Below are 25,596 nucleotides of genomic sequence, written 5' to 3'. Positions count from 1 at the left end.
AAGATTTTTGGAATATCCGGCACAGATTTTGCAGAAAAAGCTTCGTTAAGAAAATTCAAAAAAGTCTTCCAAACTCTGAAATAGATCTTATTAGTTGTTGCTTTTCTGCTGGCCTGTAAAGTAGTTATTACAGTATCTGAAATATCTTGGCCCGAGAATCATCCTCTCAAATGCCAAGCCATCAGGAGACTTCTCACATGCGGATGGGACACTGGATCCTGGGTTAGAAGGTCTGGCAATTCCGGAAGAACCCAGGGATCCGACAGTGATGGCTCTCTCAGCGCCGAAAACCACAGCGTGGCCAAAAGGGAGCTAACAGGATTACTCGAGTTTTCTCCAATCTTATTTTCTTGATTATTCTGGGAAGCAACTGAAGAGGAGGGAATATATATATACTAGTTCCCATTTCAGGGGCTGAGTTAGAGCATCCACTGCCCAAGGCCTGTCCTTTGGATTTAAAGAACAACATTTTCGCACATGTCTTTTGCTTTTTGTGGCAAATAGATCTATTTCTAGCAATCCCCAAAGACCGCATATTTGTTTGAAAATTTCTGGTTTTAATCTCACCTCGCCTTGATGTAATTGTTGGCAACATAGGTAGTCTGCTTTTGTGTTTAAAGCTCCTTTCAAATGCACAGCAGACAAAGAATGGAGACATGGGGGGAGATTAATCGTTGCTTTTAGAGCATTTTTTTTGTCTATGTTTTGGCGCAGTTCAGACACAAGCAGCATATTTAGCGACTTTTCTGCATTTTTTTAAGAGCATAGTAGACTGCCAGAAGTTCTTTTTGTGATTGAAGAAAGTGAAGACACTTGAGGATCCCAGCGACCCTGAAAACTTAATTCTCCAGTTTGTGCCCCCCATCCCCAACTGCTTGCATCTGTTGTGAGAATTTTTGGACTTTCTATGAACCAATCTAGGTCTTTGCTCAGATTGCTTTCTATTAACCACCAGAAAAGCGAGTCTTTGGTTTTGTGAGACAGGGAAAACATTTTGTCTAGGCTTTCTACTGCACCGTTCCAACAGCTGAGTAGATTTTCTTGTAGAGCCCTTGAGTGGAATTGAGCCCAAGGCACCGCTTGGATAGCTGGAGTAAATAGGCCCAACAAAGACTTCCCCTTTCTTATGGAAATGGTCTGGCAAGTCAATACTTCCCTCACTGTGTTTTGGATTTTTAGAATTTTCTGGTCCTTAACAAAAGACTTTTGTTGCTGAGAATCTAGGATTATACCTAGAAAGAGTTTTTGGTTTTCTGGGATGACTTTCCCCAATTTATAATCCAACCTAACTTTTTTAGGATGGCAATAGTGTGATTTAGAAATTCTGTGACTTGTCTTTCTGACTGCCCAACCAAATAAGTATGGGACAAATAAGCCTACACCTTCTCGGATGTGTGCTGTCATCTCGGATATTATTTTAGTGAACACACTGGGGGCTACGGCTATTCCAAACGGCAAGGCCCTGAACTGTAGGCGAGTCAGTCCTGTTTCTAATTTTATTGCTATGCGTAAATTCTTCTGGTAATCTGGATATATTGGGATGTGTAGATACAGGTTCACTGTTGACTTTACTGTCTCCATTTTGACCTTTCCGTAGACGAGATACTAGTTTAGAGGCTTTAGATTTATAATGGTACGGTAAGTATTGTCGGGTTTTTTTTCCCAAAAAGAGAGTAGAATAAAAACCCAACCCTGCTTCTTCCTGAGGTACTGGGACAAGGACCTGCTTTTCTGACAGGGACAGAATTTCTTTTTGAAGTGTTATTAACCCCGTGGGTCCCAAGTGACTTGATGTCACCCTTAGGCGAGTGGCAGAGGGAGACTGAGAAACTCCAGACAGAGACCCTCTTTTAGGGTGCTTAAAACCCAAGAATTGTTTGAAATTTTTCCCACTTTGTCTCAGTCTGCCCCCGACTCGCTCCAGACTGTCATTGCTGACTAGATTTTTTGGAATTTGTGGAGCCCTGGTTAAAGAGATACCCTTTGGATTTTTGGGAAAACCACCACCTTGGAGTATCTTCATATCTACACCCCTGCCCCCTAGATTCTGTTGGGGGAAAAATAATAATTTTTCTTCCTGTCCTCAGCTTTTTCTAAAATATCTGCCAATACTGGCCCAAACAGTAATTTTCCCTCACAAGGAAGAGAACAAAGTTTGTTCTTTGAAGTGATGTCACCAGGCCAGGTATTTAGCCATAATGCGCTGTGGGCAGTGTTAGAAAGTGCTGCAGTTCTGGCTGATAACCTAAGAGCATCTGATGATAGGCTGAAGCGCTGTGTGACGTACCGGACTAAAGGAAGCAGGAAGCAGACAGCCCGGTCGACTGACCGATCAGCTGTTGCGGACAAGGATGTGGAATTCCTATCGCCCGACGCCCGGGACAAGCAGTTTTGGGCACCGGGCAGGTGAATTTGTTCGGGCAAGCAGGGCCGGACCTGACAAGCGCGGCAGCACTCTGCAGACTGTATGGAGCGGGCTGCCGACTCCTGCCCGCTCCATACTCTGCAGCCCCCGGCTGTGTCCTCCGAAGCAGAGCATTTGTCTTCTCTCCCCTGCTCTGCAGATCTGCGGGGGGAGATGAGGGAGCGTGGCTTCTTGCTCCCCGTGCAGACCTGCGTCCTCTGCCTTCACTCCCCCCAGCTGTAGATTCGGAGAGCTGAGGAGGCACGTCTGCAAGGGGAGATGCATGCAGTGCTCTGCATTGTGTATGGAGCGGGCTCCGGATTCCTGCCCGCTCCATACTCTGCAGCCCCCGGCTGTTCTCAGTAGCCGGGGGCCGCCGCTAATAGCCAGCATGCAGCGATCGCCACGGCTGGCTGTTAACCCTTTAGATCGCCGCTGTCAAAGTTGACAGCGGCGTCTAAAGGGAGATGTGAATGCTCCCTGGTGGGCTAGTGGGGTGGATCGCCCCCCCCCCCCCCCCCCCCGCAGCGCGATCGCGGGGGGAGATCCACTATAGAGGTAGCCGGAGGGCTTACCTCTGTTCCCTGCTGTCTCGCTCTGTCATTGACAGATCCTGGCTGGACTAGGCTCTATCAATGAATCACAGAGCACACAGATTAATAGAGTTCAATAGAACTCTATTAATTTGTATGAGGAATCTAATGATTCCTCATATAAGTGTAATAAAGTGTTAAAAAAAAAAAAAGTTTTAATAAAAGTTTGAAAGACACACATTAACCCAGTGGTCTTCAAACTGTGACCCTCCAGATGTTACAAAACTACACTTCCCAGCATGCCAGGACAGCCGTTGGCTGTTCGAGCATGCTGGGAGTTGTAGTTTTGCAACATCTGGAGGGCCACAGATTGAAGACCGCTGCATTAAAGGAGAACTACGGGATTGAAAAATGTATCCCCTATCTTAAGGATAGAGGATAAGTTTCAGATCGCGGGGGAGGGGGGGGTCCGACCGCTGGTGCCCCCTGCGATCTCCCGTACGGGGCCCCGGCTCTCTGGTTAGATAGAGAGGGCGTGTTGACCACCGCACGAAGCAGCGCCGGCACGCCCCCTCCATACACTGCTATGGGAGAGCCGGAAATTGCCGAAGGCAACGCTTCGGCTCTCCCATAGCAGTAAATGGAGGGAGCGTGTCAGCCGCCGCCTTGTGCGGTGGTTGACATGCGCTCTCTATGCAGAGAGCCGGGGCCCCGTCTGGGAGATCGTGGGGGGCCCCAGCGGTCGGACCCCCGCGATCTGAAACTTATCCCCTATCCTTAGGATAGGGGATAAAATGTTCAATCCCGTAGTTCTCCTTTAACCCCTTCCATGTTAAAAGTTCAAATCACCCCTTTTTCCTATATAAAAACACGTAAACATAATAAAAATAAACATATTCGGTATCGCCTCCTGTGTAATTGTACAACCTATTAAAATATAACATTATGTATCCTGTACGGTAAATGTAAAAAAAATACCAAACCACAGAATTGCAATTTTTATAATATCCCAGAAAAAAAAGTTAAAAAGCGATTTAAAAGTCAGATCAATACCAAAATGGTACCCATACAAAAAACAGGTTATGGCGCAAAAAATTAGCCCTCATACAGCCTGGTATGTGGAAAAAAAATAAAGCTACAGGGGTTAAAAAATGGTAATTAAAAAAATTAGAAAAAGGCCAGAATTAGTAAAACATGACGTAAATGATACAAATCTGGTATTGCTGTAATCAGGCGCCTAAAGTATAAAACTAACATGTTACCTCAACCACAAGGTAAATGCCGCAGTAAAGAAAACCACCAAATCTGCAAAATTATCTTTTAATATTTCAATATCACTTCCCTAAATATATATATGTATATTTATTTATTTTTAGTTCAGAGAATATGTTATTGAAAAATTAAAAGGTATCATTATAGTAGGTAGTTATGGCTGTTATAGGGCGAGGAGGAAAAAATTAGTGCGTAAAAGCGAAAATTGGCCCGAACAAGTGGATCGTCATGAGGGACAAGTAGATTTTGCTCCATTTTAGTCCCGTGGACAAGTAGTTTTTTATAAAATTTCCACACCCCTGTGCGGAGCTCCAGGGGAACATATGGAGGTAAGTGAATGTTTGTTTTGTCTTTTTTTGCCGCCCAGGCAGGACGGAATAGAAAAAGTCTGCGCCGGACATCTCCTTTAATAATTCTTCATGAGGGACCTGATTCGGAATGTCTGAAGATAGTTGATCACCCAAAGAATCAAAGACCTGGGAACCCAGGAAGCCGCCACATTAGGCTTAAAGGAGGCAGTGGCAGCTTCCCAAGTTCTACACAAAAAGGTCTCCGATTTTTGTCCATAGGGTCACGGAGAACCCCCAAGTCCTCTATAGGAAGGGCACCTTTCCTGGAGACTTTGGAAATTGCTACATCTATTTTAGGCACCTTTCCCCATTCAGTTAACTCCGTATTGTCACATGGATATTTTCTTTTTAAAGCTCTGGGGAGGAAGGCCTTATTTTCAGGATATTCACATTCCTTTTTGATTGGGTTCACACTACGTTTTTCAACTACGGTTCCCGCATACGTTTTCTATCAAAAACCGTATAGGGGGAAAAAACGGATGGAACAGTATGGGAAAAAGTAAACCGTATGGGTTTTTAAACAGTATACTGTTTTTAAAAGTGCATACAGTTCCGTCAGTTTTTGTAGAAAAAAAACCCCATACGTTTTAGAAAATTTTGTCCATTTTTAATGGGAGGGGTCTTGGGTGGGGACTTTAGGATTCAAATGCGCATGTGCAAAGTAAAAACGTATACGTTTTCCCATATGGAACCGTATACATGTGCGTTTCCCATTGACGTCCATGTTAAAAAAAACGTATGCGGTTGCAGTACGGTTTTTAAACCGGAGTAAAAACAGTGGTTGACCACAATTTTGTCTCCGGTTTAAAAACCGTACTGCAACCGCATACGTTTTTTTAACATGGACATCAATGGGAAACGCACATGTATACAGTTCCATACGGGAAAAACGTATACGTTTTTACTTTGCACATGCGCATTTGAATCCTAAAGTCCCCACCCAAGACCCCTCCCATTAAAAATGGACAAAATTTTCAAAAACGTATGGGTTTTTTTTCTATAAAAACTGACGGAACTGTATGCACTTTTAAAAACAGTATACTGTTTAAAAACGCGTACAGTTTATTTTTTTCCATACTGTTCCATCCGTTTTTTTGCCATACGGTTTTCTTTAGAAAAACGGATTGAAAACAGTATGGCAAAAACGTAGTGTGAACCCAGCCTAACCCAGAAATGCTCTAATCCATCAAGAATAATGTCATGAATTGATTTTTCTTCCCCCAGGATCCTCAACATTAATGGCTAATCGTACGATTTTAATTATCAGTGTCTTCTGACTGAAAGAAAGGCCTCCCTGAAGTAGTGTCCTCAACTGAAGAGGAATCCTCATCAGATTCCGCCATCTCTACAGCAATTCCTTTTTATCCTCAGGTTTCCTGTCCCCAGGGGTGGAGTCCCTCTCTCAGGTGGTGCTGTCATGGCGTCCGGGAAGCATGCTGCGAGTTAGGAATGCTGTTAGGCTACTTTCACACTATGTTAGAGGCTGCGTTACAAACAGAAGTTAAGGGCTCTTTTTTCCCCCCCTTTCAAAGCCATTAATGTCTGTTAATCTAACGGAGCCTAACGGGAGGCATAACGGGCACAGAGGATCCCATTCACTTGAATGGGATTCTCTGACGTCCGTTATTCAGCCAGAAGTTAGCCGGAGTAAAATACCGGGGCAAGCACAAATTTTTCTCCCTCTATCTTCTAACGGCCGTCACACTACCGAGCACTAACGGCAGTGTGAAAGTAGCCTTAAAAAGGGGTACTCCAGGGTAGTACTGGGCAATATACCGGTTCATACCGAATACCAGTGTTTTTCTGTACGGTATGAATTTTTCCCTATACCGCAATACCGGTCGGGCCCCTCGAATGAATGAATTATCAGCCGCAGCGCTGTCCCCACATTGTGGGACTAATCTTGTTACCAGCAGGTGGTGATCTTTTTCCTTCTGTGAGCCGCGGCGCTGAAAATGAATGCGTTGTGAGCCGCGGGCTGAGAACGGAAGCTGTCACCTCCCCCTGCAAGCGATGAAAGCCAGCGGGTGCTACAGAACTTCAGAAGCGGCTGCGGTGGGGGGTTGGGGGAGGAAAAGCGGGGCAGAGCCCGCGGGTCATACATGATTAGTTCTCCAGCGCACTGCGGCTGATAATTCAATCGAGAGAGAGAGGGGGGGGGGGGGGTGGAAAGAGTATGGTGGAAAGGGGGAAGTGAGTGGGAAAAAAAATACAGTGGAACCGCCACAAGTTTGAAAAATACCGAGATACACATTTTTGGTAATACCGCCCAGCACTACTCCGGGGGAAAACATCTTATCCCCTATCAAAAGCATAGGGGATAAGATGTTAGATCATGGGGATCCCGCCGCTGGGGATAGTTGCGATAGTGCGATAGTTGGCGCGGCACCCCAGTCATCAGTGCACGAAGCAAACTCCACTCTGTGCTGGATGACTGGCAACTACTGCTGCCGCGCCCCCTCCATTCAGATCTAAGGGAGGAGGCGCGACTGCTATGTACTAGAATGGAGGGGGCTGATATCACGAACACGGGAGCTCCCCGCTCACATATTCCGGACGCCGCTGCTGCCAGCCCGAAGATCACAGGGGTCCCAAGCGGCGGGATCCCCATGATCTAACATATTATCCCCTATCCTTTTGATAGGGGATAAGATATTTTGCACCGGAGTACCCCTTTAAACTGGTTTTCTGGGGAGACGTTTATTTTAATTTTAATTGGAGCCCCAATCTCCTGCTGCTATCACTGTCACAGCGCCTGATCCCCGCCACTCTCCACTTCCTCTGACATGAAGACACTGGATGAGAGAAGTCACTTTCGTCAGTGTGGACCGAGCGCCACGGAATGGCAGGTAATGGGGTATACTGAGGAAAAATAAGGTTTTCAAATTAAATGGTGACAGAAAATGTTACGGATTTGTAAAATTACTTCTATTTAAAAGTCTTACGCCTTCCAGTACTTATCAGCTGTTGCATGCTCCAGAGGAAGTTGTGTAGTTCTTTCCAGTCTGATCACAGTTTTCTCTGCTGACACCTCTGAAAACCCCCAGAGCAAACCTCTCCTGCTCGGGACAGTTCCTGACACAGACAGAGGTGTCAGCAGAGAGCACTGTGGTCAGACTGGAAAGAACTACACAACTTCCTCTGTAGCATACAGCAACTGATAAGTACTGGAAGGCATAAGATTTTGAAATAGAATTAATTTACAACTCTGTAACTTTCTAGCACCGGGTGATTTGAAAACATTTTTTTTTCCTCCGGAATACCCCTTTAAGATTCACTTTCATGGGCTGAGCTAAGCCTTTTATTTCAAGAGACTCAAAAGCGCGGTCTGGTGCACTTTAGTCCCACAAAACACAGTTACTCCATTTCTGACAACTGAGAACGACTGTCTATCGCATCCCAATAGATCTGCTGTCCATTTATTTGCATGATTTCGGTTGGGGGGAAAAAATTAGTTTGTTTTCTCTGTTTACGTTTCACTAATTCTACAGATTCTACAAACAAAAATCTTACGCAAATGTGAACAGAGCCTAAAACAGAGGACAGTGTAGTTCTTTAGACACAGAAAGTCCTACATGTCTTAAAGGGGTACTCCGGTGGGAAAACTTTTTTTTTTTTTTTTTAAATGAACTGGTGCCATAATGTTAAACAGATTTGTAAATGACGTCTATTAAAGGAAAACTGTCATATGTTTTCTCCCGCACTATCCACAGGTACCGGTGGATAGTGCGGGAGACGCTGAACATTTTGAGTCCTACCTTGCCTGGATGCGCTGCGCCATTCGCCCGTTATAGCAGTTTTTCGGTATATTTAAATTAGCTACTAACTGGCACGGGCGGGGTTACTGCCTTCATCTGGCACTGTGACGTATAATGTCTTACACTCTCCTTCTCATCCCGGCCAATACTGCACATGTGCGGGATTTCCTACTATACACGGAAGCGGTCTTCAGCGCTGCTTCATTATACAGTGGTCCCTCAACATACGATGGTAATCCGTTCCAAATGGACCATCGTTTGTTGAAACCATCGTATGTTGAGGGATCCGTGCAATGTAAAGTATAGGACAGTGGTCTACAACCTGCGGACCTCCAGATGTTGCAAAACTACAACACCCAGCATGCCCGGACAGCCAACGGCTGTTTTAGTTTTGCAACATCTGGAGGTCCGCAGGTTGAAGACCACTGTTAGAGGAAGTTCTACTCACCTGTCCCCGCCGCTCCGGACCGTCACCGCTGCCCTGGATGTCGCCTTCCATCGCTGTCGCCGCGTCCCCGTAGTGTCCCCAACGCTCAGGCAAGGCCTCTGCTTCCCCGGCATCCTCGCTCTCCGTCGCCGCCATCACGTCGCTACGCACGCCGCTCCTATTGGATGACGGGACGGCGTGCGCAGCGACGTGATGACGATGATGGAGAGCGCCGACAATGCAGAGGATCCCGAAGAGGATGTGCCGGACCCCTGAGGACAGGTAAGTGATCGTCAGCGGACCACACGGGACACCGTAAACGGCCATCCGGTGGCAGCTGAAGCAGTCAGAGCTGCCGGATAGCCGTTTATGCGATGGCCCCGACATATAAAAGCATCGTATGTTGATGCTGCCTTCAACATGCGATGGCCTCTGAGAGGCCATCGCATGTTGAAATTATCGTATGTCGGGGCCATCGTATGTCGGGGGGGTCACTGTATTGCTAACAGATGGTAGGCATGAACATTACAACCTTACTCCAGTGCTGCTCCGGACTAATGAAGCAGCGCTGAAGACCGCTTCAGAGTATAGTAGGAAATCCCGCACATGCGCAGTATTGGCCGGGATGAGAAGGAGAGTGTAAGACATTATATGAATTATCATTAGCCTGGCAGTGGTTACGTCACAGTGCCAGATGAAGGCAGTAACCCCGCCCGTGCCAGTTAGCAGCTAATTTAAATATACAGAAAAACTGCTATAACTGGTGAATGGCGCAGTGCATCCGGGGAAGGTAGGACTCAAAATGTTCAGAGTCTCCCGCACTATCCACAGGTACCTGTGGATAGTGCAAGAGAAAACATATGACAGTTTTCCTTTAAAAAAATCTTAATCCTTTTAGTACTCTGTATGCTACAGAGGAAATTCTTTACTTTTTGAATTTCTTTTTTGTGTTGTCCACAGTGCTCTCTGCTGACACCTCTGTCTGTGTCAGGAACTGTCCAGAACAGCATAGGTTTGCTATGGGGATTTTCTCCTGCTCTGGACAGTTCCTGATATGGGCATCAGGTGTCAGCAGAGAGCACTGTGGACAACATAAAAAAGAAATAAAATAATATTTTTCTCTGTAGCAAACAGCTGCTAAAAAGTACTGAAAGGATTAAGATTTTTTAATAGAAGTAATTTACAAATCTGTTTAACTTTCTGGCACCAGTTCATTTAAAAAAAAAAAAAAGGGGTTCCACTGGAGTACTCCTTTAACCCATAAATATATTCACCTCAGGCACATTACTTACATATCCTCCAAACAGGAAAAGGAAAGCCCCTTCTTTAAATAAAAGGATTCTTCTTTGCTGCAGGTAAAACAGCCCCACAACTCCTCAAGGACTCTGACACGTTTCAGCCACAAAAAACTCTTATTCAGAGCAGCTAGACAGTTTTCTATTTGGAAGGTGTTAGCTAGAGATGAGCGAACTTACAGTAAATTCGATTCGTCACGAACTTCTCCGCTCGGCAGTTGATGACTTTTCCTGCATAAATTAGTTCAGCCTTCAGGTGCTCCGGTGGGCTGGAAAACGTGGATATATTACTAGGAAAGAGTCTTCTAGGACTGTATCCACCTTTTCCAGCCCACGGGAGCACCTGAAAGCTGAACTAATTTATGCAGGAAAAGGCATCAACTGCCAAGCCGAGAAGTTCGTGACGAATCGAATTTACTGTAAGTTCGCTCATCTCTAGTGTTAGCGTCCTAAAGGAGTATTAACCACTATGGATATGTTTTATTAATAAATTTTATATTTTTGTTGTCAGATAGAGCTGGAACGGCTTGTACCTATACCGGTGTGGGATCCGTGTACTCCACTTAGTTTTACGGTGAGGCCTTCATCTTTATCAGTGGTCTCCAAACTGCGGACCTCCAGCTGTTGCAAAACTACAACTCCCAGCATGCCCGGACAGCCGTTGGCTGTCCGGGCATGCTGGGAGTTGTAGTTTTGCAACAGCTGGAGGTCCGCAGTTTGGAGACCACTGATCTACATGATGTATGTGTAGTCATCCTTTTAGATGAACATGTCAGCAAGTTACATAAGTAGCCTGTAAAGTGAAGAGGACCCATGGTGGCAAGTGGTGGCACACATGGCACTGGTTAATTGGAACAGCCCCCTAGTGTACACTGCCCACCTGTTACAGTATGGGGTCACCCCCTGACACCCACCTATCTACAGGTGCACCTAACCTTGTCACATGACTCACCACCCAAGGTGGGAAATGACACATCATGTGACCTGTCTCCAGGATACAACATGGTAGTCATCACTGCAGTCCTACAGGGGTCACCAGTGTCACGTCAGGTCACACGTGGAGTTATCCTTTCAGTCTAGCCTTCAGGTGGGGGACAAAGAAGAACTAAAAAGCCGCTGCCGGGCAAACCCGAGGATAACCGCAGCTCGGCTTAACTATTGTAGTGCCATGAGGCGACCAGACGGTCCGAACAAGGAACTCCGCTTCTCCACTAGCCCGCATGCTTACCCTCCTGCCGACCTCTGGAGGCGATTATTTTCCCTCCTGAAGAGACTCCAGCACCGCGTCCAGCAGTTCCCCATGGCATACTGAGCCGGGCGCGTACACGGCAGCCCCGGGGACGCGGAAGGCGCGCGCCTTACCCCACCGGCATCCTCCTGGTGGCTCCAGTCACGTGACACGCTCTTCCTCCTAGAGCACAGACTGGTCTACGAGAAAATGGCCGCTGCTAGGGACTGGAGCTTTCCGCAGTGTGGAGTTACCGTACGTTCACACTCACACAGGATCCTGCAGATTAGATGCGCAGGATTTGTAACTGTAGACTTACCCCTTAGCGTTTTTCCATTTTCATTTTTTCCTCATCACCTTCTAAAAATCATAACGCTTTCAATTTTGCACATAAAATTCCAGATGATGGCTTATTTTTTGCGTCACCAATTCTACTTTGCAGTGACATTAGTCATTTTACCAAAAAATCCACGGCGAAACGGAAAAAAAAATCATTGTGCGACAAAATTGAAGAAAAAATGTTATTTTGTAACTTTTGGGGGGGCTTCCGTTTCTACGCAGTGCATATTTTGGTAAAAATGATACCTTCTCTTTATTCTGTAGGTCCATACGGTTAAAATGATACCCTACTTATATAGGTTTGATTTTGTCGTACTTTGGAAAAAAATCATAACTACATACAGGAAAATTGATACGTTTAAAATTGTCCTCTTCTGACCACTATAACTTTATTTTTCCGTGTACGGGGCGGTATGAGGACTCTTTTTTTGCGCCGTGTTCTGAATTTTTTATCGGTACCATTTTTGCATCGGTTTTTATTGGTACCATTTATCGCTTTTTATAAAATTTTATATTTTATAAAAGGTGACCAAAAATACGCTATGTTGGACTTTGGAATTTTTTTGCGTGTACGCCATTGACCATGCGGTTTAATTAACGATACATTTTTATAGTTCGGACATTTATACACGCGGCGATACCACATATGTTTATTTTTATTTACACAGTTTTTTTTATGGGAAAAGTGGTGATAAAAACTTTTATTATGAAATGGGTTAAATGGCCTTAACTTTTTTTTTTTTTTCACTTTTTTTTTTGCAGTGCTATAGCTCTGCACACACTGATCTTTTACCCTGATCCCTGCAAAGCCATAGCTTTGCATGGCTCAGCGAGAAAGGGGCTCGATTGCTCAAGCCTGTAGCTTAGACTTGGAGCAATCAAACGCCAATCGGACGCGACGGATCAAGGTAAGGAGACCTCCACACGCGTCCTAACTGATCGGGACATTACGATTTTATCGCGATGTTTCAATCAGCCCGACTGAGCTGCAGGGAAGCGTATACTTTCACTTTCAGACGTGGCGGTCAACTTTGATCGCCGCGTCTGAAGGGTTAATAGCGTGCAGCACAACGATCGGTGCCACGCACTATTACCCCAGGGTTCCGGCTATGACTAGCAGCCGGGACCAACCCGGTGTGATGCGTTTTAACACCGGGCTCAGGGCGTACAGGTACGCCCTGAGTCCTTAAAGGAGTAGTCCGGCGCGCACTTTTCTCATTTTATCCCGTCCGGGCTGCAAAATAAAAGAAAACAAACTTTCTCTTACCTGTCAACGAGCCCCCGAAACTCCGGTATAGGTGTTTGGTCCCCGGGCTGTATTCTTCTTACTTCCTGTTAGCCCGGCACGTCACATGGAGCTTCAGCCTATCACCAGCCGAGGCGGGACATCGCTGCGGCCGGTGATAGGCTGAAGCTTCGTGCGACGTGTCGGGGTAACAGGAAGTAAGAAGCAAACAGCCCGGGGACCGCTTGGCAGGTAAGAGAATGTTTATTTTCTTTTATTTTGCAGCCCGGACGGGATAAAATGAGAAAAGTGCACGCCTGACTACTCTTTTAACCTGTTCAGGACGCCGGACATACGCCCGTGGGAATTCCGGTTCCCGCCACTAGCCGGTTGGGGACCGGACCAGACCGGATCCCCCCCCCCATGTCGGCGATCGCAGAAAATCGCATGTCAATTCAGACATGCGATTTTCTGCTATTCCGGGTTGAACGGGTCTCTGGTGACCCGATCACCTGGAAAATAGCGATGATCGGAGCTGTCAGGGACAGCCCCGATCATCCTAAGGGCTAGGAGTGAGGTCGCAGGGCTGTGATCTCCTCCTATCCCCTGCCATTGGTCAGAACTGATTCTGACCGATGGCAGAGCAGGACAGTGGGTTGCCATGGCAACCCCCCGTTCTGCACACCCCTGGATGTCGAGGGGAACAAGGACAGAAGATGGAGGCCGGTACGTGGAGGAGAAGATGCCTGGGGACCCCCCGATCTTCTCTGGAGACTACTGGATCCTGGCTCAGGTAGGGAAACTACAGTGGGGGGGGTGGGATTGAAAGTGAAAGTAAAGTGATCTTTACTGTGGCAACCACTAGGAAGGCCAAACTGCAACTCCCAGCATGCCAGAAGTTGTAGTTTTGCAACATCTGGAGGGTCACAGTTTGGAGACCACTGTTACAGAGGTGTCCAAAACGGTAGCCCTCCAGATGTTGCCAAACTACAACTCTCAGCATGCCTGGACGGCCCAGGCATGCTGGGAGTTGTAGTTCTGTAATATCTGTCCCTTCAAATTTAGCAATTTCCATGACATTTTTGAAAATTGCTGCTCTACTATGAAGCCCTCTAATTTTTTCAAAAAGCAAAAATATGTCCATTTTATGATGCCAACATAAAGTGGACATATTGGGGGAGATTTATCAAAACCTGTCCAGAGGAAAAGTTGCTGAGTTGCCCATAGCAACCAATCAGATTGCTTCTTTCATTTTTATAAAGGCCTGTGAAAAATGAAAAAAGAAATCTGATTGGTTGCTATTGGCAACTCAGCAACTTTTCCTCTGGACAGGTTTTGATAAATCTCCCTCACTGTATTTGTGAAGAAACATTTTATTTATTGGGAATATCCATTTTCCTTACAAGCAGAGAGCTTCAAAGTTCGAAAAATGCTAAATTTTCATGAAATTTGGGGATTTTTCACCTAAAAAGGATGCAAGTAACTCCGAAAATTTACCACCAAAATAAAGTAGAATAGGTCACGAAAAAACTCTCAGAATCAGAATATTCGGTAAAAGAGTTTTCGCGTTATTAATTTGTAAAGCGACGGTGGTCAGAATTGCGAAAAAGGGCTGCGTCCTTAAGGGGTTAAGAGGTTAAAAGCTGTGCTCAGTCATTTAGTTTACATTGAAATCTGCAGCAGAAAATCCTGCGCATCAAATCTGCATATGTTTGAACGTACCCTAAATAACCAAAGAAATGGTCGCGTTCTCTAGTGTGTGGGGATGGTGAAGCCACTTTTTCCATACGGAATATATTGTCATTGTGCCCCCCAAAAAGAGGGAGGCTGATACATCCCCATTATACTGATTTATTTAATATTTTTTCTGAACAGAGTCCTGAGCTCCTGCTCTGAGCATTTAGGCTGGAATTCCACTGAGGATTTTTTAGCAAAAACGCTGTAAATAACGCCAATTTTCCCGCATGGTGTTTTTTTCACATGTTAGCTGCAAGTCAATAATAAACTGCAAAATACCGGGCTCAGAGGCTGGTTTTCAAAAAACGCCTGACAAAACCTAGTTTGCCACAATTTCTGTGCAAAAAACGCCATTTTCCTCCCATAGAAGTCTATGGGAGAGCAAAAAATGCCATGTTGGTTTTAAGTTTGGCGTTTTTGCCAAATATCACTGTACTTTGCTCCATTCAGCTTTCCCTCAACCCTGACCAGTCTCCCTGTCCCAGCCGCTGAAAAACACACCCACAACGTGATGCTGCCGCCACCACCATGCTTCACTGTAGGAATGGTATTGGCCAGGCGATGAGAGGTGCCTGTTTTTTTTTTTCCAGACATAATGCACATAGAATTGAGGTTAGAAAGAAAAATTTTGGCTTCATTAGACGGGGGGGATTTATCATTGAATTTGAAAAAAATGTTGTGTTGTGAAAGTCACATATTTTTCACCGATATTTTTTCTTCTCCCACTTTTCAACATCCACACTTTCACAGTTTGTGTCTACTCGTAGTTAACCTTTTTTTTTTTTTGAAGAATACAGTGGATATTGATTTATCAACTAATGCGACTTTTAAAAAATCTTGCAAATAATTGCGCAAGAAGCAACATTTTTGCTCAAATCTAAACCACCCAAGGTCTACGCTTACAAACTTGTCTCTTTCACAGACACTTCTATATCTACACCATGGTGTTTTTTTTTTTTGTTTTTTTTTTCAGTTTTTGTAATGTAGTTTTGTAATGTAATCCTTAAGTAAAATGGGTTTGAATTTTGCTAATCTTTAACTATTAAAGTTAAAATAGTCTCTAGTTATGTTAACATTTTTAATATGGGTAAGTGCTGAAGGGCTTTAAACTGTTAGAAAAGAATTTGTCGGATACCTGGAATTTATCACCAACAAAAGCCCTAAGCGGATGACGCCAATCTCCAGATCTGTTGTTCCATACAATCCTATTTGAGCTCTACAGGCAGTTCTTTCCACCTCATGACTTGGTTTTTCCTCTGATACACTGTCAGCTTATATAAATGGATGTGTCTTTCCAAATCCTATCCAATCCACTGAATTTATTACAGTGACTCCGAACTGCAAGGGAACTGAGAGGATTCTTCCTTAGGGGGGGAAGCTATCTATATTGGGAGCCCTCTATACAGGGGGTAATACCTACAGAGGAAAAGCTAACTACAGGGGGTACTATTTAAAAACGTACCATCATGGACAAAATACCTACAGTGGGGTCCTACCTACAGGGGTCAAATACTTACATGAGGGGTGGGGGGGGGTATGCTTCTGTTCAAAGTGCTGCTTTAGCACTAGATGGGTAAAAGCAGCACTTTGAGCATGAGCAGGATGAGCAGAATGGATCTGCCATTGATTGCTTCTGCCTCCATGTGATGTCAGTTATGCCGAACAGAGCAAGGATGGGCATGAATTGTCTGGCCAGGCTGGAGAGCAGCAGGGACAGAAATGATGTTCTTTTGGAGGAACAAATAAAATATCACCTATATAACATAGTGCTGGAGTGACCCTTTAAGTTATGTGCTATGTACCAAGAAGGAAGCTTACGGTATACATTAAAGGAAACTTATGAAGCCTAATACAAGTGCAAAGTAGGGTACTAACTAATCAGGTCCCAGCTCTCAATTTTTAGAAGTCTGGAGGAATATTAAAGGGGCAATGTTACGCTAAGTGCAATACCTCTACTTTGCCTTGGCACAAGGTCTGATGAATAAACCCACTGTAACAAGTGTTGTGCACCATATCACAATCAATGATTACCACAAGTACACTAAATATTTTGTATGAAATAATGTTTATTGCTATAGATTCACACAACAGTCATATAAAAATGCATTACAGTAGTGAAGAAAAGCAGTCATTACTTGAAAAAAATAGATAAAGGTATAGTTGTATTTAGAATTACATTCTATAAAACAAAATGCTCCCAGAACCTAAATCTACTACCCGAATGTACCCTACATTTTCCTGAGAATTTGTAAAAAATAATCCCTTATCTATAGGCTACAGTGAAATGGATTGCAGCCCAGCTGGTAAATATGGAACCCTCTGAAGTGAAATGTTTGCTGGTGTCCTTAATGGATATTAATGTGAAATGTATCAGTGTATGTCTAAACTGTAGTTCTGGATGAAGAACAAAAAGGAGCTTCACTGCTTTCACTTTGGTCTTAAGTAGAGCTTTTTGGTAAGCATGGACGCAAAGCACGGAACTTGTTTTTTTCCTATTGCATTCCGATCATTACAGTTTTCAACAGCGCGCAGGGACACCTTCCTGTTCACCAGTGTCAGTAGTTCAGTAAATTCCAGCTCTCTTCCATACTTCTTAAGTGCCTCACATAGATCCTGGATGTACCAGGACCCATTTATAGTTTCCCTATGAGAATAGTAGCCTGTGAAGATAAAAGGAGCAGAGTTAAAAAAAAAAGATGATAATTTGAAGTTCTTATTATAAAGAAAAATATGATAAATTACACCAACAAAAATATGTTTTTGCTAGCTTTCTGGTGATAAATAAGATAGTTATAGGCCTAATTCTGGATTCACATGCAGGCAGATTTACTAATCCTCTACTGTACTTATATTTAGACAGTAGCAACTTAGGCTATGCTACCAGAAGATGTGCCAAATCTATTAGTGGCTTACTGTAACATTGGTGGTTAACAGCTGCTGCCATGCAGTGCGTCCCGCTGCTCACCTCGGCTGAGCTGCACACTTGGCTCTCCATTCTTTCACTTTTGCACAGGTGGCTACAGTTTCTGGTGCACGCTGTAGGGGCCATGCACATACTGTTGCTTTAAGTGTTCGTGCAAATGCCCAATTCCTGCCCTTCTCCAATCCCTGCCAGGCAGTACCTATATAACCCTGCTCCACATGTTCTCTGGTGCCTGACCAACATTGAAGTTTCTACTGAGAAAATTCCTGTCTGCTGAGTTCCTGTGTTCCTTTTCTAGCCTGTTTACTGACTCTACCTGATCCTCTTGGTAGCCCTCCTGTGTATGACCTGGACTGTCAGGGGGTACTACCTGCCTACTGCTGAGGGGAGGGGGTTAATCTGGGGGTACTACCTGCCTGCTGGGGGGAGGGGGTTAATCTAGGGGTACTAGCCCTACTGGGTCTGGGGGGAGGGGAGGGGGTTAATCTGGGGCCCCCAGTAGGCAGGTAGTACCTCCGGATTAACCCCCTCCCCCCAGTAGGAAGGTAGTACCCCAAGATGAACCCCCTCCTGGGGTACGGGGGGGGGGGGGATTACTACCTGCCTACTGGAGGGGGGGGGGGATGACGACTTGGGACTCGCCACCTCGGTTCGGCACAAGCCATCAGTTCTCTGAAAGGTGCAGAGTCCACCACTTAAAGGGGGGGACTGCAGCACCAGCAACTTGGACAGGAGCACATTCAGCTTCTTCGCCGTTGGATAAGTGGGCGCATACTATTGTCTTTTGGACATGGCTTCGCCAATTGATTGCTGGCGGAATGACTGACTTGAAGTAGGAGGAGCCGGAGCATCTGGAGCGACAGATGGAGGGGAGGGTATGACATACAGCTCCCTTTGGCTGAGGTGGTGGAGCTTTGGCTGGCTGAAACAGGGAGCGTTCGTAACAAATTCAGATTCGTCCGATTCGATTAGCTCATCCCTAATTGTTACCTTCTGCAACAGAATAGCACATGATGAAATCAGCCCCGGCAGGCAGAGTATACACAGAAGCGGCATCTACTTCAGTGGTATTTACTTGAGAAATATCTTCCCTGCTGTCTGTACAGTCAGTAGGTATAACTGGTAGGTCATGTTGAGTACCTCGGCAAGCCTAGAGTAAGATTAGAAAATAAACCTCATGAAGTAACATGTCATTTTATACATATTATTGTGTAGTACATATGGTAAGAAGTCAAGAATAGAATATATTTCAGAGTAGTAACATGCCCAATATATATTCAAAGGTGAGTCCTATAAGTTAATTTAAGTGTGATATGCCATAACATGGGGCGCTTGTTGGTCCAGAGACAAAAGTTCAGCATTGCTCCAGCCCAGGGACATTTCTGGCAATCCGCTGTGCATGGAAAATCAATGAAGAAGCAAAAAAAGAGGTTAACAAGCAGTGCAGCACCTTACTGTAGTCAGCATTTTATAGAATAACCTAGCAAAAACCCCTTTAGATTTCAGATTTGAAGCTGTGTTCAGTATTTTAGTTTACATTTAAATCTACAGGATCAAATATGTGCCGGATACTGTGCGTGTGAATAGACCCTAAGGGTACGTTCACACGTACAGGATCTGCTGTATATTTTTTGCTGCTGATTTTGCCACCTATTGACTTCAATAAGAAAGATGTACAGCAAAATATGCAGCCGATCCTGAATGTGTGAACTTACCCTCATGCTGGATTCACATGTATTTGGTGTCCAGCGTGGCAAATTACTGTGCAGCAAAACCACATCTGTTTTACTGTGTGCTTAAAGGGGTATTCCAGTCCAAAACTTTTTTTTTATATATCAACTGGCTCCGGAAAGTTAAACAGATTTGTAAATTACTTCTATTAAAAAATCTTAATCCTTCCAATAGTTATTAGCTTCTGAAGTTGAGTTCTTGTTTTCTGTCTAACTGCTCTCTGGTGACTCACGTCCCGGGAGCTGTGCAGTTCCTATGGGGATATTCTCCCATCATGCACAGCTCCCGGGACATGACATCATCATTGAGCAGTTAGACAGAAAACTTCAGAAGCTAATAACTATTGGAAGGATTAAGATTTTTTAATAGAAGTAATTTACAAATCTGTTTAACTTTCTGGAGCCAGTTGATTGTATATATATATATATATATATATATATATATATATATATATATATATATATATAAAAAAGGTTTTGCCTGGAATACCCCTTTAAAGTCTGGTGGTCTGGGATGTAGCCACTCCCGGACGAAGGTCAGCATGCCGAAACGCGCATTGGAGTGGCATCATCCCGGCCCCTGCATTCCAGTAGTGACCACTCGGTCCTGTGTGGGTATTGTCTCTTTTGTACTGCTATTTATTACATCTTGCACTTTTTTAGCTATTATATGTGACCATTACTAATGTCATAGCAGCATGTGTCTTGCCCCATGATTAACCTCTTCGGTGCAGGTTGTCCGGTAATGCCGCATTTTTTGATGTACTGTTTTCTCCTTATACATTTGTTTTTTAATGTATACTAATAAACTGCTTGTTTTATGCTTCCACAACTATTCCATTGTTTTCTCTTTTTTTTTGTTTTGTGCTAAGTTAGGAGTCGCATGATTACTTTTAGGTATTACTTTTATAGGGGGTGTTTCAGTAGTGTTATATAGCAGTACACACCTATTACCCTATTTTTTTTCTGTCTGCCTTTTTTTGGGGGGCTTTACTGTGAATCTGCACAGTTTTCTAGTGAAGTTTTTAGCTAGGCTGTTTTTAAATGTGAAGCACATTGCTTCTAACATATGACATCAGTAAAAAAGCTATACATAGCTAATATTTAAATGATCTGTACACAGCTAATTAAAGGTTTGTGTGTAACCTTCCATCAGCATAATTCATTTGTTTTGCATTTTACAAAATGTCTCTGTTTTCTCTAGTACATAGCAGTGTTCTGATGTTACTCCACAAATATCGAATATACAGTACATGTTGCAACCACTAGGGGGCAACAAAATTACGCCTGTCACATATGTCAGTCAGTCCTTGGTTGGCAAAAAGATGCTGCAGACTTTCTTTTTGAATGGGATAAGGGATTTTCATTAGTCGATGTTGGACATGAATATCTCCTTTTACTTTTCAAACAAAATTTGAAGTCAGCTCAGAGTTCATTGCCTGTATAAATGAGCTCATTTTTAGTAGGAGGTACATTAGCTCATATGTTACCGATTCAGCCTGTCGTCACAATGTGCCACTCACATTTGCTTGTTTGTCAGCTGATCTCTGGCCCTCTTTCGCATTGTGTAAAAATAAAATAAAAATATCGGGTTTCGCCCATCATTCTGCACTAATAGCCTATAATAAAGGGCAAAAAAGAATTTTATACATGTTTACTAGTTTATTGAAAAGAAAAAACTTCCATTGACATAATTATTTGGACCCTTTACTCAGTACTTAGTCGAAGCCCCTTTGGCAGCGATAACAGCGTTCAGTCTTCTTGGGTATGATGCAACAAGGTCTGCATATTTATATTTGGAGATTTTCTGCCATTATTTTCTGCAGATCCTCTGAAGCTCTGTCAGGTTAGATGGGAACCATTGGTGGAAGCCATTTTCAGGTCTCTCCAGAGATGTTCAATTGGGTTAAATCCAGGGCTCTGTCTGGGCCACTGAAGGACATTCACAGAGTTGTCCCTAAGCCACTCTTGTGTTGTCTTGACTGTGTACTTTGGGTCATTGGGGGAATTTATCATTGCTTTTACCCAACTTTTGCTTTAGAAGCTTTTTCAAAAATTGTGGAGCTATGCCATAGTTTTTTTTTTAAATCAAGTATCTTTTATTATGAAAAAATATTTAAACACACACCACATGAAAAGGAATAAACCCTACCCCCCTCCCGCACAGAATAAAAAAGCACATCACCCTCCGCCCACCCCCCAACTCCCCACCGTGTCTTCTCTTCGCAAACAATAAAACAACAGTGAGCAGCAAAAGGCAGCATATTATACAAACAGACATGTAAGATACTATAGGATGCATGAATAAAATCGAAGGACATTGAGAAGTGATGGAACGGTCGATGAACATAGCATATAAGGACGCACGGGAAAAAACCAATACAACAGGGTGACCAGGTTAACCTCCCAGAAACATATAGAACATGAACAATCACTGAAACAAATAGCAGACATAGTAAGGAAAACCACACACAAACGTATGGCCTCACACACTCAGACATACACTAATGAGACGCTCCTCCCACCCCTCCCAGCAACACATCCATAGGTGTTCTCCGTAAGTATGTAGATGGCAAACCCGAGGTATGTATCCACGGACCCAAAATAGATTCAAATTTACTGATGGCCTTCCTCTTAAGATATACACCCTTCTCCAATCTAATTATATGATGAAGTTTATTAATAAGTTCAGATATAGTTGGAGGTGTTGAGCGCAAACCAATGCTGAGCGAGAAGTTTAAGGGCTTGGTACAAAATCCTGCTGACACCTAAATAAAGACCACTATCCTCATCAAGCCCCTTTAGATAACCCAATATACACATCAAAGCAGATAGAGGTAGCGGACAGTTATACACCCTCTGAACCAATTGTCCTACATCCCTCCAAAATTGACCTAAGTGAGTACACTCCCACATATGCAGTAAGTGAGCATCCGGCAAGGAACAACAGGGACAGCAGGAGTAGGAACGGACTCCAATTTTATGCAAAAAATCAGGGGTACGGTATACCCTATATATCAGAAAAATTTGGGACACCCGGTGAGCCTATTAAACAGCCAGTTTCGGGGTCATCGTAAGAATCCGTTCCCATTGCTCACCCGACAGAGGCCCCACATCTGCTTCCCATCTAGCTTTAATATGTAAGGGATACGCCTCATGGTAGGATGACCGTAAAACCCCTTAGTAGATACACAAGTAAAGAAACTAGTCACCTGAAGCGAAGAACCAACCGTCAAATCACAAGCCCTAGCCTGAGTATCCAGGGCATGTCTAAGCTGTAAATAATGGTAAATAGCTGTAACTGGGCAAATGATTTCAGGGTCGGTCCGTCGTACAGCTGCGAGAGGTATAAAATCCCCTGAGTAATACATACTGGAACATCAGGCAGAGAGCTAAGCTCAGGTAAAGCAGGATTGTACCACAACGGAGAGTATGTAATAAATATGGAGTAAGTCAAAAGTGATCTGAATTTCAACCTTACGAATAAGGAGAAAGGTTGGAGGAAAGTCAGGAGGACTGTGCTGCCATTTCCAACAGATAGATGGGAGTAACCCTTCCAATGCGTTTAGACACTAATTCCCCCGTGCGTCCCATGGTGGCATATTGTGCCCAGCCTTTCAATTGTTGAACCTGCGATGCTAGGAAATAGATCCAAGGGCTAGGAATAGACAAACCCCCCGTCTCCTTGCTACGTTGCAGTGTTTCAAGACGAAGTCTTGCCACTTTCCCATTCCAAATAAGCTCTCTAAATAGGGACTGGATCCTAAGAAAATATTTCATAGGAATCCATACTGGGGTATTATGGAGGATATATAAAAACTGAGGCATAAGGACCATCTTGACCAGGTTTGACCTACCCACCATAGACGTTAGAGGAAGTTTACGCCAGGCAGAGACTTTATGAGAACTACGATCTAATAATTGAATTAGGTTGTGTGCTATATAATCTGCAGGGGAGGTTGTAACGTAGATACCTAAATACTTAAACTGGGATACAACAGGCAATCCAATCTCGGTCAGTATGGGCATATGGGGAAGAGGATCCACAGGAAGTATTGTAGACTTGTCCCAATTAATAACTAGTCCCAATTAACTACCATATGACGAAATCATAGTCATCAAAGGAGGAAGAGAATGTGCCACATCACCCAGGAAGAGAAGCATATCATCTGCATAAAGGGCAATACGCTCCTCCAATTCCCCATAATGAAAACCTTTAATGACAGAAGAGGCCCGTACCAGGACTGCCAGGCGCTCTATAGCTATAGCGAACAGAAAAGGGGATAAGGGGCACCCCTGACCTGTGCCACGCCCTAAGGGAAAGGACGCTGATAGCAAGCCATTAACTCTTATACGGGCACTAGGGGCAGCATACAATAACTGGACCCATTTAACAAAATTAGGCCCAAAACCCATTTTACGCATAACACTCCATAAGAAACTCCACTCGACACTGTCAAAAGCTTTGGCAGCGTCAAGCGAGAGAATCGCTCTACAGACAGCCTCATCAGGCCTCAACTGCAAGTTTAAATAGAGTCGTCTAATATTATCAGCAGTTGATTTTTCCGGCATAAATCCCGTCTGATCGCTATGAATGATGGTAGTGATAACGGACAGGAGGCGGTTAGCCAGTACTTTCACCAACAATTTAACATCTGAGCACAGTAACGATATGGATCTATAAGAACCAGCCGTGAGTGGATCCTTACCAGGCTTTAACAATATGACTATAATAGCCTCCAACATGGACCCAGGCAGGCAGTAACAGATTATCAGGAGAAAGGCAGTATGCAATAGAAATAGCAATAGTGGAGAACGGCTCAGGTGCGTGCACATCTCAGTTGTGTCTCATGCGCATCCAGCCACTCCATGGCCGCCACCGGGGAGTCAAACATATGAGTAGTTCCCAGCGCTGCCACCCTTAGGCGTGCAGGGTAGAGCATAGAATAAATCACATTAAGGGCTCTCAGGCGGCGTTTGACATCTAGAAATTTAGCACGCCTCTTTTGTACTTCTGCAGAAAAATCCGGGAAAATTTAAATGCGACTGCCATTTATAGATAGAGAATCCAGATCCCTGGCCTTACGAAGGATTATGTCTCTGTCCTTCTAGCATAAAATACGGATAAGCACAGCTCTAGGAGGAGCACCAGGAGGTAAAGGGCGAGTGGGCACCCTATGAGCACGTTCCACCGCAAATAGAGGGGTTAAAGTCTCACGTCCAAAAGTAGTAAGGAGACAGTTTTCAAAGTATCCACCAGGGTCCCGGCCCTCCACTTTCTCAGGGACGCCCACCAACCTCACATTATTTCTCCTCAGGCGGTTTTCTATATCATCAGATTTAGCAGCCAGTGTGGCCAAGGTGTTAACAACACGGTGCATATCACGCTTCAATGGAGGGACCTGGTCCTCTAGTTCCCCCACTCTCTCCTCAACTGCACCAACACGCTCAGAGACCTTTCGCATATCATGACGGATAAGATTAATATCTTTACGAAGGCCTCCTAAAAGCAGCTTAACATAGGCGTTGCCCTTGGATACAGCCAAAAGTACATCTGTTAATGTGGACTCTGCAAGATCAGAGGGAGGGCCAGCAAGTCCCAGTAAATCTTTGTGTCCAGCAGCAGTGGAGGGGGTAATTGTCATGGGCACCTCTGAGGGGGCTACAGGTGTAGCTTCAGCACAGATCAGTGTAGGGGAGTGTGCAACATCACTTATAATGTCAGAATGCTGCCAGGTAGAGGACCCTCCTGGGTGTGTAGCCGCCATCCCAGCCTGCCGGGGGTTAATGGTGCACTGACCCACAGGTGCAGCCTGTACAGACTTGCCCACGGTGGTCACAGGGTCCAGTACAGCTCCACTAGAGGGGACTACGGGCAGCCAGTCAGTCCCATCCACCTCCTCCTCACTCCTCGCTCCCGGGTCTCTCACCTCATGGTCCGCAATGCGCGCGAAGTGCTGCAGGCGCTCCGCCACGCTGAAGATCTTGGGGCAAGATGGCGCCCGCTCCCTGCGCCCGCCGGTCTCCTCTTCTTTACCAGCCCCCTGCGATTTCTTATTCCTCTTCCGCCCGGTCATTGCAACTGGCGACCCTCCAGAGGACGTCCCCCACTGACTGGGGTAAGTAAAATATAGCAGATACAGCCAAAGTTCAGGATAATAGGAGGATTAAGTGCGGAGCTCAGGCACAGTGCGTCTTCTCACATGCTGCTCCAAGCCACGCCCAGCTATGCCATAGTTAACTTTTTACAGTGGTCAGGAATTTATGATGTGCGATTGTCTAATAGTTTGTTGCAAAGCCCTCCATTTGTCCCCAATCTTCACCAGCCCAGACCTGGTTTACAAAACTTGTTGTGGAAAGCATTATTAAAAAAAG

General features: G+C 44.6%; 2 protein-coding genes across 10 annotated transcripts in view; both read right to left on the bottom strand.

Annotated features, from left to right (window-relative positions):
- AP1AR (adaptor related protein complex 1 associated regulatory protein) overlaps positions 1 to 11,443 on the bottom strand; it is a 75,682-nt gene extending 64,239 nt beyond the window's left edge. Inside the window, exon 1 of one of the 2 annotated variants that reach the window (XM_056564790.1) lies at positions 11,268 to 11,443. In XM_056564790.1, coding sequence (XP_056420765.1) covers positions 11,268 to 11,341 — 74 coding nt within the window. In that variant the 5' untranslated portion in view covers positions 11,342 to 11,443. The remainder of the gene's footprint in view (positions 1 to 11,267) is intronic. The other variant, XM_056564779.1, reaches the window with a different exon arrangement.
- A 5,148-nt stretch (positions 11,444 to 16,591) lies between these two features.
- The window catches only part of CASP6 (caspase 6), a 63,666-nt gene continuing 54,661 nt past the window's right edge, over positions 16,592 to 25,596 (bottom strand). For 2 of the 8 annotated variants that reach the window (XM_056564714.1, XM_056564704.1), the window contains 2 exons: positions 18,482 to 18,641; positions 16,593 to 17,228 (listed from right to left, as the gene is read on the bottom strand). In XM_056564714.1, the coding sequence (XP_056420689.1) occupies positions 16,996 to 17,228; positions 18,482 to 18,641 (393 nt within the window). In that variant the 3' untranslated portion in view covers positions 16,593 to 16,995. Of the gene's footprint in view, positions 17,229 to 18,481; positions 18,642 to 25,596 lie in introns of all 8 variants that reach the window. The other 6 variants (XM_056564757.1, XM_056564748.1, XM_056564697.1 and 3 more) reach the window with 5 other exon arrangements.

Source organism: Hyla sarda, chromosome 1 (genome assembly GCF_029499605.1).
Source record: "Hyla sarda isolate aHylSar1 chromosome 1, aHylSar1.hap1, whole genome shotgun sequence".
NCBI lineage: Eukaryota > Metazoa > Chordata > Amphibia > Anura > Hylidae > Hyla > Hyla sarda.
The sequence above is the reverse complement of the archived record's forward strand: the minus strand, read 5'-3'. Positions and strand labels throughout refer to the sequence as shown.